General features: G+C 30.2%; 1 protein-coding gene across 1 annotated transcript in view; it reads right to left on the reverse strand.

The window, feature by feature from the left end:
* Nucleotides 1–404: 404 nt before the first annotated feature.
* The window catches only part of LOC129227501 (gamma-tubulin complex component 2-like), a gene marked incomplete at its 5' end in the record, with an annotated part of 53808 nt that continues 40266 nt past the window's right edge, over nucleotides 405–13946 (reverse strand). The window contains 7 exon segments of the mRNA XM_054862076.1: nucleotides 405–865; nucleotides 1772–1923; nucleotides 3260–3340; nucleotides 5506–5649; nucleotides 7572–7746; nucleotides 10588–10658; nucleotides 13623–13720. Coding sequence (XP_054718051.1) covers nucleotides 796–865; nucleotides 1772–1923; nucleotides 3260–3340; nucleotides 5506–5649; nucleotides 7572–7746; nucleotides 10588–10658; nucleotides 13623–13720 — 791 coding nt within the window.

Here is a 13946-nt window from a genome sequence, read left to right on the forward strand (position 1 = left end):
TTTAAAAATGCTTATTGGTAAAATTTTGCCAGTTAAGGTGAATGTTGGTCTAGAAAAGTTTGAGAGTGTAAAACATAATATGTATGAAAATATTGAACTAATTTAGTTTTCAATGCTAGAAAAAAAACCCCTTGTAATATTTTTAAATAATATTAAATTAAAAGTTGATTTTTATTACTGTTAAAACTTTCATTGAAAATCAAGGATTTCAAGTGTAACAGCATTATAATGCATTTAAAGAATTGCTTATATGAAGATACTCAACATTAAATATGAAAATAAGATTAAATATTGCAAAATTATCAATTCAATTTTTTTTCCAAAGAAAAATAAGGATATATGTATGGGGGGAGGGGGTCTGATTTTAAGGGTTCAACTATTCCAACATCAAACCTTTTAATCACAAGACAATTAACAAAATGCACTTAGTTTAATCTTGCACAAAGTAATTTGATTAATTAAAAATAAGGAGATATAAAGCAGAATAATTTCACTAGTGATTTATTTACAAGAAACTATTAAACAAAAATCATCAAAATAAATATTTCATACACAGATACATAATTTCCATGTTTGGCACACTAATGAATCTACTTCAAACAACATGACAGATTTGGGGAAGACTAAGTGAGTCAAAAATGGATAGAGCATTAACAATAGGGCCACTCAACAGCTTTGTTTTAAGTTTCACTTTGTTTTTATATACACTATATTACAAATTTATATGAAAGATTGCAGTGTGTTGTAACAAGTTTATAGTATCACCAATCAAATGAAGCTTACAAAATGAGTGTTTCACTCAGACACAGTACTCTGATTTTCAAACTTCACACTTAGTTCATCATAGAAGGGACTTAGATCTAATCTGTAAAGAGTAAATGGAAATTATTTTAGCTACTTTATGTGCTGAAAAAGTGTAATGCAATAAAACAACAAAATCCAATATTATTAAGTTAAAATTTTTTTGAATATATTCTCAGAGAACAGTACATTTTATATTATGGTATCAAAAAGTGCATACAAGTTACGATTAAAATTTTTAAAAAGGCTTATTAGAAAAGTTGAATATTTGAAAGGACATCTTATTATTTATTTTAATCATTAATGGATTTCATGGTTAAATTACATACAGTTGGCTAACTGTTTAACAATTTTTCATGGTCCTGGATACTCCACTGTAGTTTTAAAAGCATTCTACTTAAGAACGATTTTTTTACAGTCCCTTGAAAGTCGTTAAATAGAGAGCCAACTGTATTTTTCAAATTATGTATCGCACACCTAGTACAACACTGCCACATCTGCAAAAACTACTTTTCGTGAAAAATCAATTTATATTGTAATGCGTCTTAGCTTAAATTCTTATAGTAACACACTGACACATATCAAAAGTAAGGTTAATTTTTTTTTTTTGTTTTTGTTTGTGGCTGTCTTGCATTTTAATAGAACTAATAAAAATGCACCAGGACATGTATATAACTCATAATCGACAATTTTTGACTTGTGCAGGTGTTGTATTAGGTGTGCGATATACTTTAAAATTATTTACAAAATTATATCGAAATTTACAAGGTAAACTAATAATTTGACAATTAACATGAAATATTTTATGTACAGTAAAGTTTTTAATAAAAGCGAGAATTAAAGTGTAATATACGAAAATTAAAATGAAAAATATCCATAAGAAATTTTTAACATAATTCATATAACTTACACATTATATAAATAAGTAAATAAACTGAAATGTTAAAAAAAAAAAAAAAAACACACACACCTGTAAAGCATGTTGATAATTTTTGAAGTATGCTTTGTTTGATTAACATCATGCAAAATTTTCAGCATGCAAACAATTGCTTTGTCAAAATTTTCTCCAAAATGTTCAACTTGTTGGCGAAAATTTTCCAAACTAGCTGGAAAACTAGACATCTGAAGAAAGAAAGGAATTATTATCTGGAAAGTAATTAGAACTTTTAGCATACAAAAGAAGAAAAATGTTCGAAGAAGGATTAGGCACAAAAGGTTTTTGAATCACTTATACAGCAACAGCTAAACATTAACACTAAAAAAATAAATAAATCATTTTGCCCTTGATTGAAAAGTTATAAATATATTTCCTGTTATCTCTTGGAATAGATCAAGCAAGCCTATTTCTAAGAAAAGCAGCAACAAAAAAAGTTAAATTTAATATAATTTTAGAGGAATATAAAATACAAGCTAAATAGAGAGCTTCTACACTATTAAGATCTCAAGAGTAAACACTTGAAATAATTTACTGACAGATATAAAACATCATATACTTTTTTGGCAATATCCTCCATCTTGATTTTCTTTCTTTTTTTTTTTTTTTTTTCCCGGAGACACTATATTTGCTAGAGACCATACATACAGCTGCAGTTTTTTTTTTGCTCAAGTAGTGAAAATACTGCTTAACACTTTTCGGGGAGTGCTATTTATGTTGGAGGAGTGAAATTTACAAAAACAATAAAGATCATAATAGTGATCATTTCCATAAAAAAAAGTCTGGCATTTGGAAAATTCAAACTTTCATGCATGCCAGATAATTCAGGGTTCCTTTGCAAAAATAAAGAAAGAAAAAGTAGACTGAAAATTTTGTTTGTTTAGCCAAAAATACCAATTACAAAGTTAGTCCACTTCAATAAAATGATCGACCCAGAAGCAATCACAGCAACTGTGATTAATTTAAAATTTTTGTTAGAAATTAGAAACTCCAATTAGAAAAGTGTTTTTTCTTTTTGTTCATTGAGTAGCATTTGGTTCTTTTTGTAGTTGTAAAGTACTTTAATTTTAGGACTATAAATGTTTGCTTTGTTTTAACTTAATTCTTTTATAAAATTATTCTTTATTAATTAGATTTTTCTAACCAGAATAACAAGAATCACATTGCGCATAAATATTTTATTGAAATTGTAAAGTAAAAAACATTCAAATCTAATATTTAAAAAATTGCTATTACTTTTTCACCCCAAATTCTTTGATACTAAATTTTTATTTTAAATATTTCTTATTTTACATGTTCTGATTTCAATTTTTTAAACATTCAAATAAATCAAAAATACAAAAAGCATGACAATATTCATACTAGCTCATTTATATGTTTTGAATAAGTGAGCAACTTGATTCACTTCAGTCTAAAAAAAGAAATATTTTACATTAATTACTAGATAAATGATATCAAATATAAGCTGCATTCACTTCTCTGGAAGTCATTGAAAGCAGAAAGAAATATCACACAAATGCTTACTTCTGGAAGTGTCTGTTCACCAAAAGAGATTAACATGCTATCTCCTATTGATGTATATGCCTCATCTGATCTTGTAGCAGTCTATAACGATATTAAGATTATTAAAATATGCATCTTACTATCAATTTCATATATGAGTTTTCTCAGACATGAACATTTGCATTGTGTACAAAAATATTTGCAGTCAAGTGTGAAAAATAATTTAGAGAGAAAAACCAATTTTCATACAATCTTCATTTTAAAGACCTCTGTAATTTCTACCTAGTATAAAATGAGGTCTCCAAAAAGCATCTGTGTGTTTGGACGCACAAAACGAAAAACCAATTTTCATACAATCTTCATTTTAAAGACCTCTGTAATCTCTACCTAGTATAAAATGAGGTCTCCAAAAAGCATCTGTGTGTTTGGACGCACAAAACTTGAGAACTACCAGACCGATTTAGCTGAAATTTTTAGTTTGCATTTTTAAGCCTGGAAAAGGTTTGCAGACCAGTTCAAAAATTTTTTGAATTTTAGCTCTTTCTTCATTATAATTTAGGCCCAATTTTCACATAAATTCCCAAATTATATGGGTGAAATATTACACTCACATATTAATATTATATACTGTTGGAATGATCAGATTTTTATGCGTTCTATGCAATTTGCTCCAATTCTCTAACTTAATTGAGCTGGGAATTATTCGCACTACAAAAAAAGTGAATGAATTGTCCCACAAATTTCTTTTTGACACCATTGGAAAGAACGACTTTTTTCATTCTAGATCTAATTTGACCTAAGGTTGAAGATTCAACATTCTATCTCAATTCAAAAAAAGTTGCAAGTGAATTAAGTGAAGCTCAAAAATCTCTTCTCCATTCAAATTATAATCATTTTATTCTATGCTGCCATGGTTAGGCTTTTTAAGTCCTTCATTTCTTTCTTATTTTAATTTCCTTAAAGTACAGTGATTTTTCGCTTATACATGACCTCTGTTATACGCGTTTTTCACTTATGCGTGTTTTTCTCACGGGCCCGGCCAATGATATAGGAGAACAATGAAAACTCTTGTCCATTTATACGTGAAACCTAAAATGCACCTTTCACTTATGCACGATAAATTTTTTTTAAGTTTTAGTTAAATCGCCTATTTACGCTTTGCTTATTGGAGGATTTGCACCCTTCTTTTTCTGTCTCTTGGAATGCATTCACACACCTTTATTCCATTGTTCAGATTCTTCCAAGAATGCGTTCTTTTTCGCACAAGTGTGCAGTTGGGGGTGGAATTAGTGTTGTGATTGATTTACAAAAAAGTTGACGTCACTAAAAGTCGCGGTCAAGTATTAAGCATTGATGTTTCTTATTGAGGATCTTTTGCATCCCCTTAGACTATAGCTCTAATCATGCGACATTTTTTTGGTTCTGGGGAATTCGCTTATGTACTGTACAGTATAAAAAACGACAAAACGTACTACTTCAAATTTTACATTTTTATTGAATTACAATGCATAAACGGAAATTGTGTGCTTATTTATTCATTAGTATAAGTAGTGTACTATTAGTATTACCATAACTGATGTTAACTTATTGCATTTAAGCTTGTTTTTGGGTTTTTCACTTATGCTCGAATCTCACTTGTGTTCGAAAATTTCGTTTTGTCCCCTTTGGTTGCGTATAAGTGAGAGGTCACTGAATTTTGTTTTGTAGCGATCCACAACCCTGCTAAGTGAATTGTAATAGCCAGACATGTGGTTTTTCAGTATTTTTTGTGAGAGTAAAATACCGAATGCAGGAAAAAGAAGGGGCATTGAAAGCTAAATTCAATATGTTCCAATTCATTTCATGCATCCAATTAAAATAGTCTGCTATATAGAAGCAAAAATACATGGGAGAGCTTTCAGGTGTAGTACAATATACTAACAGTGTTGTGATAGTTTACAAAGCCATGCAATTTCAGTATTTTTCATCCTGTTTGGGTCAAAAGTCAGAAAAACGAAAATGCCTTAAAGTGGGGGGGGGGGGGGGGGGGGGGGGGGGCATGCTAATAGGGGAAAAAATTTCTTTTTATGTCAGAGTGGAGAGCAAAATTTACATTTGCTCTAAGAACTTTTTGTTTATTTTTATAGCACGAGCTGAGTTGTGCAGTTACGGCTAGTTATTTATACATAAAATCAAATTGGAAGTATAAATAATGGTTCTTATTGCATTGTTAAACTGAAAGTATTTTCTGAATAAATAAATATACCAACATAATACTCTTTACTTACTTCAAAAAATTCTGAAAACTCCACACAAAGTCTCATAAGTGTTCCAAGAATATGTAGCAGTTTTGGATTTGTAAGCATACAATCATTGAGACATTTATCTAGAAAGTCATTATGGCAAATCAGTACTTCATCTACATTCGTTACCTAAAAATCAGAAAATAATTTTCATTTTCGCATGTAAAAAGGCAGTCAAAAGGAAACAAAGAATGAGTGTGATATGGGTAAAATAAAGGATGATTAAATGCAAGATTTTATAAAATTGCTATTCTGTAAAGAAATTGCTGCAGTGAGAAAAAGATACAGACAGTTAGGCCAACATTATCTATCTATAACCCAATGTTCAACACAAGCTACAAAAAACTCATACTCAGAATAAAATTGCTTTGGATAAACTTTTTTGTTGGTATATCTATAGCCAAGGAAAAATCTCACTCCGGAGTTAAAAGATCTGAGAGAGGCTTCTCAAAAATCTTGTGGAAAGAAATCGCAACCAGTGGTATAGCGAGAAATTTTTCATGGGTGAGGGTTTTCATTTGTTTTTACACCCATGCAGATAGATATCAAGGGCGGACCCAGCTTCTGGTTTGGGAAGGGGAGGTCATGGGTGTCATTTTTGAGCAGAAATGTGGGGTCAGGGGCAAAGTTTTCAAAACAGAAGTTTCTAAAACCAAGATTTAGGCTATTTTTGCACACTCGAGGGGCGAGGGGGGGTCATTACCCCCATCTTGTCCGTGCCTGATAGATACAAATAGAGAAAGATAGAGAAATAAGTAGATACAGTTATCAATATAAATAAATAAAAAAGTAGGTAAAGCAGTAGACATTTTCCGCTATTGCATCATTTAAATATCAGTAATGCTTTTCTGAAGCATATACACTGATTTATAGTTTGTGTTTAGACTCTCTTAAAAGAAAAGTGTTTGTGCTGTTTTTGCACAAAAACTGATAAAGTTCAAATAAATATAAAAAGTACATTTATGTATGTTATTTATTTATACCTATCTTATATTTTTTGGACGACTAATCCTGGGTGGTTTTCTTGGACAACCAAATGTTCATTGCTGGTGTCTACCCTACTTATAAACAAAATGTCTGCATAGAAAAATTATGCTGAAAATCCAGGAAATTTTTAATGAATTGAAATTTATGGTGTAAATATACAAATTTTGATTTACACAGGGAGCCATTTTTATACAAAGTGGAAATCTGACAGATATGTGAGTATCACATTTATACATAGCTGCCAACATGCCTACTTAAAAAATCTTACAATGTACGCGGTGTGGCTATATTTCTACGCTTTCTTGACCATTGTAAAGCAAAGTATCAAAATTTAAAGTTTGATAATATTTTTAAATCTTTACCTTTACTTGATCTGTGCTTTTATAAGCAAAAAAGAAAAAAAAAAATTTAAAAATAAGCAAATAAATAAACTTATTTCTTTGAACCAAAACTTTGAAAAGTTGCTGACTTCACAGGTTTCAAAAAATTGTCTATCAAAAACTTGTATAAAACAATAGTTTTTCTGTAAGTTCTTACACATTAAAATGTTCTCCATGCTGTTATCTGATAAAGAAAAAACGCAGCTCTGTCTAGTCCTACTGAAATGAATAGCAAACTTTCGAACACCATGTGTAATTCTCATAACAAACACATTGCTGCACGTGATAATAGCAAAATGGAATGCATCATGCGTGATGTGTAACGCATCAGAGAAATTAAAAACCTAAAAATCGTACAAATCTGCCATAAAATCATAGAATAGTACAAAATGTCCAAAAATCTCACAATGTACGGTTAAATCGTACAAGTTGGCAGCTATGTTTATATATACATAAACATATTCATAAATCTTCAAACTTAGATCAATAGAAACCGGCAAGGAACATTTAAGAATTTTATTTATTCTTTATTAGTTTGAGGAAGGCATTTTTAGCTAGCAGTTTCTCTTGAAATTATTTGATAGGTCATAATGGAAAAGCAACGTATAAGTATAATTGCACTGAACAGTAGACCTGTTGAAAAAGTAAAATTTATAGCATTCAGATAATCAAATAACTTCTTACTTGTGATATACGTTTGAAAAAATCAATCCAATGAGGTTCAATTACTTCTAACGTCAAATAATAGTCAAGATTTTGAATAAAATTAAGCATGCGTTGACGAAGAGCGAAAGCTGAGGTATAGAAACAACTTTCAGACGAAGGCAAAGATTTTGCCCTCTTATTTAAAGTCCAAACCCTAAAAATTAAAAATAAATTACAACTTAGCAGTAAGTGTGTATCATACATGAAAAATTTGCTAAACTACAACTGGCTTTGCATTCATTCTCATAAAATAAATCTAAGAATTGCAAAAATTCAGTAGGGACTACCAATAAAAAATCTACTTCTTTGTCCACTAAACTAAGCTTCTTTCAGATTGAGCTGTGCTTTTGTATCCCTATCGTCACAATCATCTTCATTATCTCCTACTTTGGATTTTAATTTTGCAGCCTTCTTTGCTTTGATCTTTTTTTTTCTTCCTAAAGTATCATCAAAAAAGGGAAATGCAACCTTGTCTGAGTTCAGGGACCACAAATGGTTAGTTATTTTAAGTAGTTCTATCTACATCATCTTCATAAATACTCTTGTATTGAACCAAAGATTTTACTAATTGTAGATCTTGGTTGGAGGCCAAAGCTGGATCGCAGAAAATAAACCGCACTTTTCCGTAAATATTGTTGATAAACAACCAAATATGATCAATACCTTTTATTTTTAAATTGATTAAGGAAAGCTCATCCCTGAGAAGATATATTTTTAAAGAGTATATGAGGCAATGAGAAGCAAAGGAATGTAATTGCCAAAATTAAAATGTTCGAGATAATCATTACAAATGATAGGGGAATGTCTCCTCTGCTTAGGGGCAAGAGATGGCACTATTAGCTCTGGTAGCGGCTGTTATATATAGCATGATTTAGAAAAAAAGTTCAATGAAAGTCTACCTAGGATCTGCACTTCAAACGCATTTTATGAGGAACTTAAAAAAGTCCACTTACATCCCTTTGCTTTTCAATACGTTATATCGCCTCTGTTATCCATCTTGTGTGATGAATAGCGTCAGGTACTCGAAAAGTAACATTGTTTGGAAAAAAGACTCCCTAAATAAGTTAAGCAAAGTGGAATGAACCACTTATAAACATCCCTATAAGCTGCTACTGTTTTTATTTCTCAAAAAAAAAAAAAAAAAAAAAAAGCTTAGAATTTCACCTTGATTGCTTATTTTGTTTTTAATCTTCTATACTTGCTTTGAATTGCTCCTTATCTATATCATTCATCCTGAAATTCTTGAAAAATATCTGGTTGAGGGCTAGTGGACATACCTCTTTTGCAAATTAAAACTCCTTTCAAACCAACTTCTAAGATGTGGTAGCAACAAGCTAAATACAAAAACTTTTTCTGTAAACAAACTGTACTCACTAAATGCAGGTTTATACTATATGCAGAAAGGAGCCATAAAATGACTGTCATTTTAACGAAATCCCTAACAAGTCCTCGTCTAAGAACACAGGCCACTATCCTGGGAATTGTCTTTCCTTTCTCTGGGGGGGGGGGGGGGGTCGAAAACCCTTACAAATCTGGGATTTTCAAGCCACCGAGAAGGAAAGCAATGTTCCGTATTTACGGCCTCTACAGCTAATTTCATAAGTTTTACGTGCAGTTGATTGTTTTAGCTTTGAGTTTTAGAGACATAACTATAGTACAGTGAAATCCTGTTACAACGAACTTCAAATTACCAGAAATTTTCTTCGTTGTAACGAGGTTTAGTAATGATGAAATTCAAGCAACGTAATGGAAATCAAATTGGAGCTGAAAATTTCTTTCGTTGAAACAGATATTTCGTTGTATCGGTATTCATTGTAAAGGGATTTCACAGCATATATTTCTGATAATATTGCTGGTTTTGCTCTGATAGCTTAACATTGTAAGGGGGTTACAATGTTTAACTAAAAGAAGCAATACAATTTATATTATAATGATTTGTTCTTTTTACGCGATTTTGAGGATATTAGCTACGACCTGACTTGAAAAATCCTGAATAATGTTTAATAAATTTTTACAAGAATTTAGATGAAATTAGACTTGAAGAGAATAAAATTCCCTATAAAATGAGACCAGCACACCCACACATTCATAAAATGTAGTTACATATTTTTGCAAATATTTTTTATTACTTTTATCAAACCAATTATGTTTTTATATGTTCTTTAAAATAATTTACGAAACTGTATTTTATTTATTTTCTATTTTTCATACTTTCATCCTCATGGGAAACATTACTTGATTTTAAGCATTGATTACTTTAGGCAACAATTAATATTCATTTCAATAAAATCCTTAATAACTTAGTACAATGTTTAAAAATTTTGGAAATAAATATCCAATTAGACGTAAAATGAAATGTGAATAATTCTATCTCAAATAAAATCAAAGTAACATTTAAAACTACATTAAAAATAAGTGCAAAAAATTGGGAACAAGAAATTGTGATTTCCATTTTTTATTTCAAATATTGTTACTTTAATGTTATGTATTTAAGTAGGAAATCTAAGTAAAAAGTACAATCGTGCAACATAAAAAGATGATTAAATGATAAAATTTGCAAACAAGAAACAACTGTTATCAACTTTTAAGCCTTTTTTATTATTATTATAATTAATTATACAGGGTATTTTATTTCTTTTCTTTTAGTGAAAAGTTATCAATGATTTTTAATAAGGTAATTGATAATTATTAATTGTGAGGGGATGGGGGTTTGTATACATATCTCACAGCTCAACAGTAGCTATCATCTTAACTATTTGTGAAAAAATTTCCTTCAATTGGAACTAATCAATTCTTATTTTTTTGCATCAAAGTGATGTGAAGATAAAGAAAGTTGAAAAGGATAAGGACATGCATTAAAATTCAACAAACTTTTTAAAAACAAACTGAAAATTGCATTAAAAAATTAAATTTTGATGAAAAATAAGTTTTAAGAACTTTTTTTTCAAATTAAATGCAGTAACATAAAACAGTGTAACAGAGAAATAATACTTACTGTCCTAAAAGCCTTTCAATATGCTTGCAATAAAATAAATGCCGAAAAAGCATTTGATAACAAGTTAATGCCTGTAAAATATAAAATATTAGAACTATTTTACATTAATACAAGAGGTACATTACAAGAGAGACTGGAACTATGGTAACATATACTATGTTAAGAATATAAAACGTTGAAAATATACAGCCCAAAATGAAAAATGAGCTTTTAAAAAAGTTTTTTTTTTTTTGTTACAAATGTGGACAGTTCAAAGCATATGTGAACACACAAAAGAAGGAGGAAAGTTAAAATCTATGCAAAAATAATGGAGGAAAAAAGCACAAATGCCTTATGAAAATGTTCTTTTAATATACCTTCATTTCTTACTTTTAAAGTGGAAAACAAACATTTTCCACTTTAGAACTGTAAATCTGCTTTTAAAACATGAAGAAAAACCAAAAATAAAATACTATGATATTCATAAAAATACTTTTCATGCTAAATTATTAAAATTCCATTTAAGTAAACGAAAACTATAATAATGATGATGAAAATTGTGACTTCTATTATACAGAAGCTAAAAGTCAGTAAAATACTTTTGATATCTAACAAAATGTTTACAAGTGATATTAACATTTAGAAAAATTTTGGAAGTGTGCCTTATGGGGCAGTAAAAAAGTGATATGTTACTAATTCAATGTTGTTTCACAAAACTTTTCACTCATTCTGTATCGAGATGCTCAGAATACCCTTTTTTGCATAATAATGAATACCGAACAATCGGTTAAAATTCTAACTGAATGTTCAGCCGAATAGCAAATACATGGGAAAGCCTATTAAATTACCGTGTCTTCGGGAATAAGCGCCGCAGCACATACAAGAAAAAAGTAAAACAATTGCTGGTGCAGCGCATATAAGGGGTGCAGTGGATAGTCTTGTTTCCTCTCATTTTGCAAAATCCTTAGACCTTGGGCGACAAATAAAGCAAAGAGGGTGGAGGGAAGGTGAGTCAGCGATTGCACATGTTTCACTGAGGAGAGAAATGCTGAACCACGTGGACGAGCAAGTTTTATCACGTAGGAGCGAAGGGGTCAAGAAATCCTTTGACCTTGGGCGACCAGTAAAGCAAAGAGGGAGGAGAGAAGGTGAGTCAGCGATTGCACGTGTTTCACTGAGGAGAGAAACGCCGATCCATGCGGGCGAACAAGCCTTATCGTGTCCGAGCAAAGGGTCAGGGAGAGGAGGCAGCAAAAATACTAGTAAGGGAGGGGGATGGATCTCTAGTTTTGTAAAGGGAATTTAATCTCCCCTCCCCAAACAAAAGTAGGTTGCTCGATCAAGCAACCTAATTGAAAACTTGTCTCCTAGCTCTAACTTTATTATCCACTCACATTGTCGCGTTGCATCTTTTGCTGTCATTCCTGCGTTCTTGGCTTTTTTTTTTCTGGAGTTTTTTTTTCACAGAGTTGCTTTTGAAATGGCTCTTAAGCAATTAAAAAGTTATACTGCTGCCTTTAAGTTTCAGGTAATAGAGGCAGAAGCAATTAGAAATCATCTTGCTGCCAAAGAGTTTGGCATTGACGAGAGATGCATTTGCCATTGGAAATCAGATAAATTAACCATCGAAAGTGATGGCTAATCGAGGGGTGCCGAAGGCAAAAAGTGCAAAAAGGGGATTTAAAAAAAATTTCATTATCGTTAATTAAAAATACTAACGAGAAACAATAAAATATTTTTTAGTTACATTTAATCCAGCTTTCTTTACTACTGATTGTGCTTTTAAGTTGTTTAATGTTGGGTGCGCGCTTATGGAAACTGCGGCGCTTATTCCCGAAAATACGGTAATGGTTGTATATTTATTTTATGCCAATACAAAATATAAAATGCTCATCTATTTTGTGTCTTTTGTGAAATGTCAGAAATCCTAACTTCTGAATGGGAGTTAGGAAAATTTGTACTGTGAAACAGTACAAGTATTTTTTTTAAGTACAGTTTTTTCAGTGCCTTTGAATGAATACATGAAAAATTGTTCAGCTTACTACACAACAAAGGAAAACAAAAAGAGAACAGGTAACAAATCCTTCAAGAAGCTACATTTCTGTTTATTATTAACAGGGTTCGCTGATCTATATCAGTTGATATATATATGATATATATCAAAATATATATCCAATATTTATTTTGAAACTATCATGATATTTTGATATTTTCCATATTTATTTTTTTACTAGGGTATTTCAATATAAAAATTATATCAACCATAGTAATATTGTACATTTATTATTGAAAATAACCAAAAAGTTATGTACTATATTTTTGTGATGTATTAATTCATCATTAATATAACAAAGTACTATAACATTCCAATGGGTGCAAATTTGGTGATGTGTTCAAGACGGAAAATATTTTGAGCCCTACATCTGTGCTTAAAGAAAAATTTATGAGCATAAATGTTGTAGATTTTGATTATGGCAGTTTTTGAATCTATGTTTACATTGAATTTTTTGCTTTTGACTTTTCTAACAACATGGACCTAGTTTAAATTGTAATAATTGTAAATATTTTTTCTTTATTATCAAAAAATCCTAACTAAATTTTCAAAAACGATGTCTAGATGATGTAGGGGTCCTTATTTCTTTTTAGAAAAAAGAATTATTCAAATAGGTTAAATAATTTTGAAATAGTGTCCATTTCAAATCAAGTGTTTTGCTGTTTTTTCCCAAAATAGCGGATTTTGTGCAGAATTTTAGTAGGCAGTAACTGAAGAAATTTTTTTTTTCTTGCAAAATCCCTTTGGGATATTTCATAAGTCCCTCAGTTATAACGATTGTAATTTTTTCAAAAAAAAAAAAAAGAAATTGGTGACGGTCATATGACAGGCCCTGTGGAAAGCTCTCAAGCAAAAATGAATATTTGCAACTAGTTCTTATATGTACTAGTTCTTATAAGTTGTGGGAAAATGTTCTCGAATTTAATGAAAACAGATGAAGCAAATTGAAGATAAATTTGATATATATAAGCACTTTCATATTCAGAAGAAAAACTTACATTACCTTTCCATTTATAACTAAAGACAGAGGCCATTTAACTTCATAAGCAAAAGCAAAAGCCTGCAACCCAGATAAAACCATATTTTCAGACATGTCACCATCTAAAAAACGTGAAATGCAAGGTGTTGATTTCTTCGTTCAATATAGAAACAAAACTCACGGATGATAAATATATGAAACCTTAAACACAAAACAATATTCTCTAGATAATATACTCAATAATTTTTTAACATTGCAATATTATAACATTAAAAAGAAATTTTTTTTAGAAATTCACAATGCATTATCCTCATAAAAAAATATATATACAGTGAAGTACCATTTATA

This window comes from Uloborus diversus, chromosome 8 (genome assembly GCF_026930045.1).
Source record: "Uloborus diversus isolate 005 chromosome 8, Udiv.v.3.1, whole genome shotgun sequence".
NCBI classification, from domain to species: Eukaryota; Metazoa; Arthropoda; class Arachnida; order Araneae; family Uloboridae; genus Uloborus; species Uloborus diversus.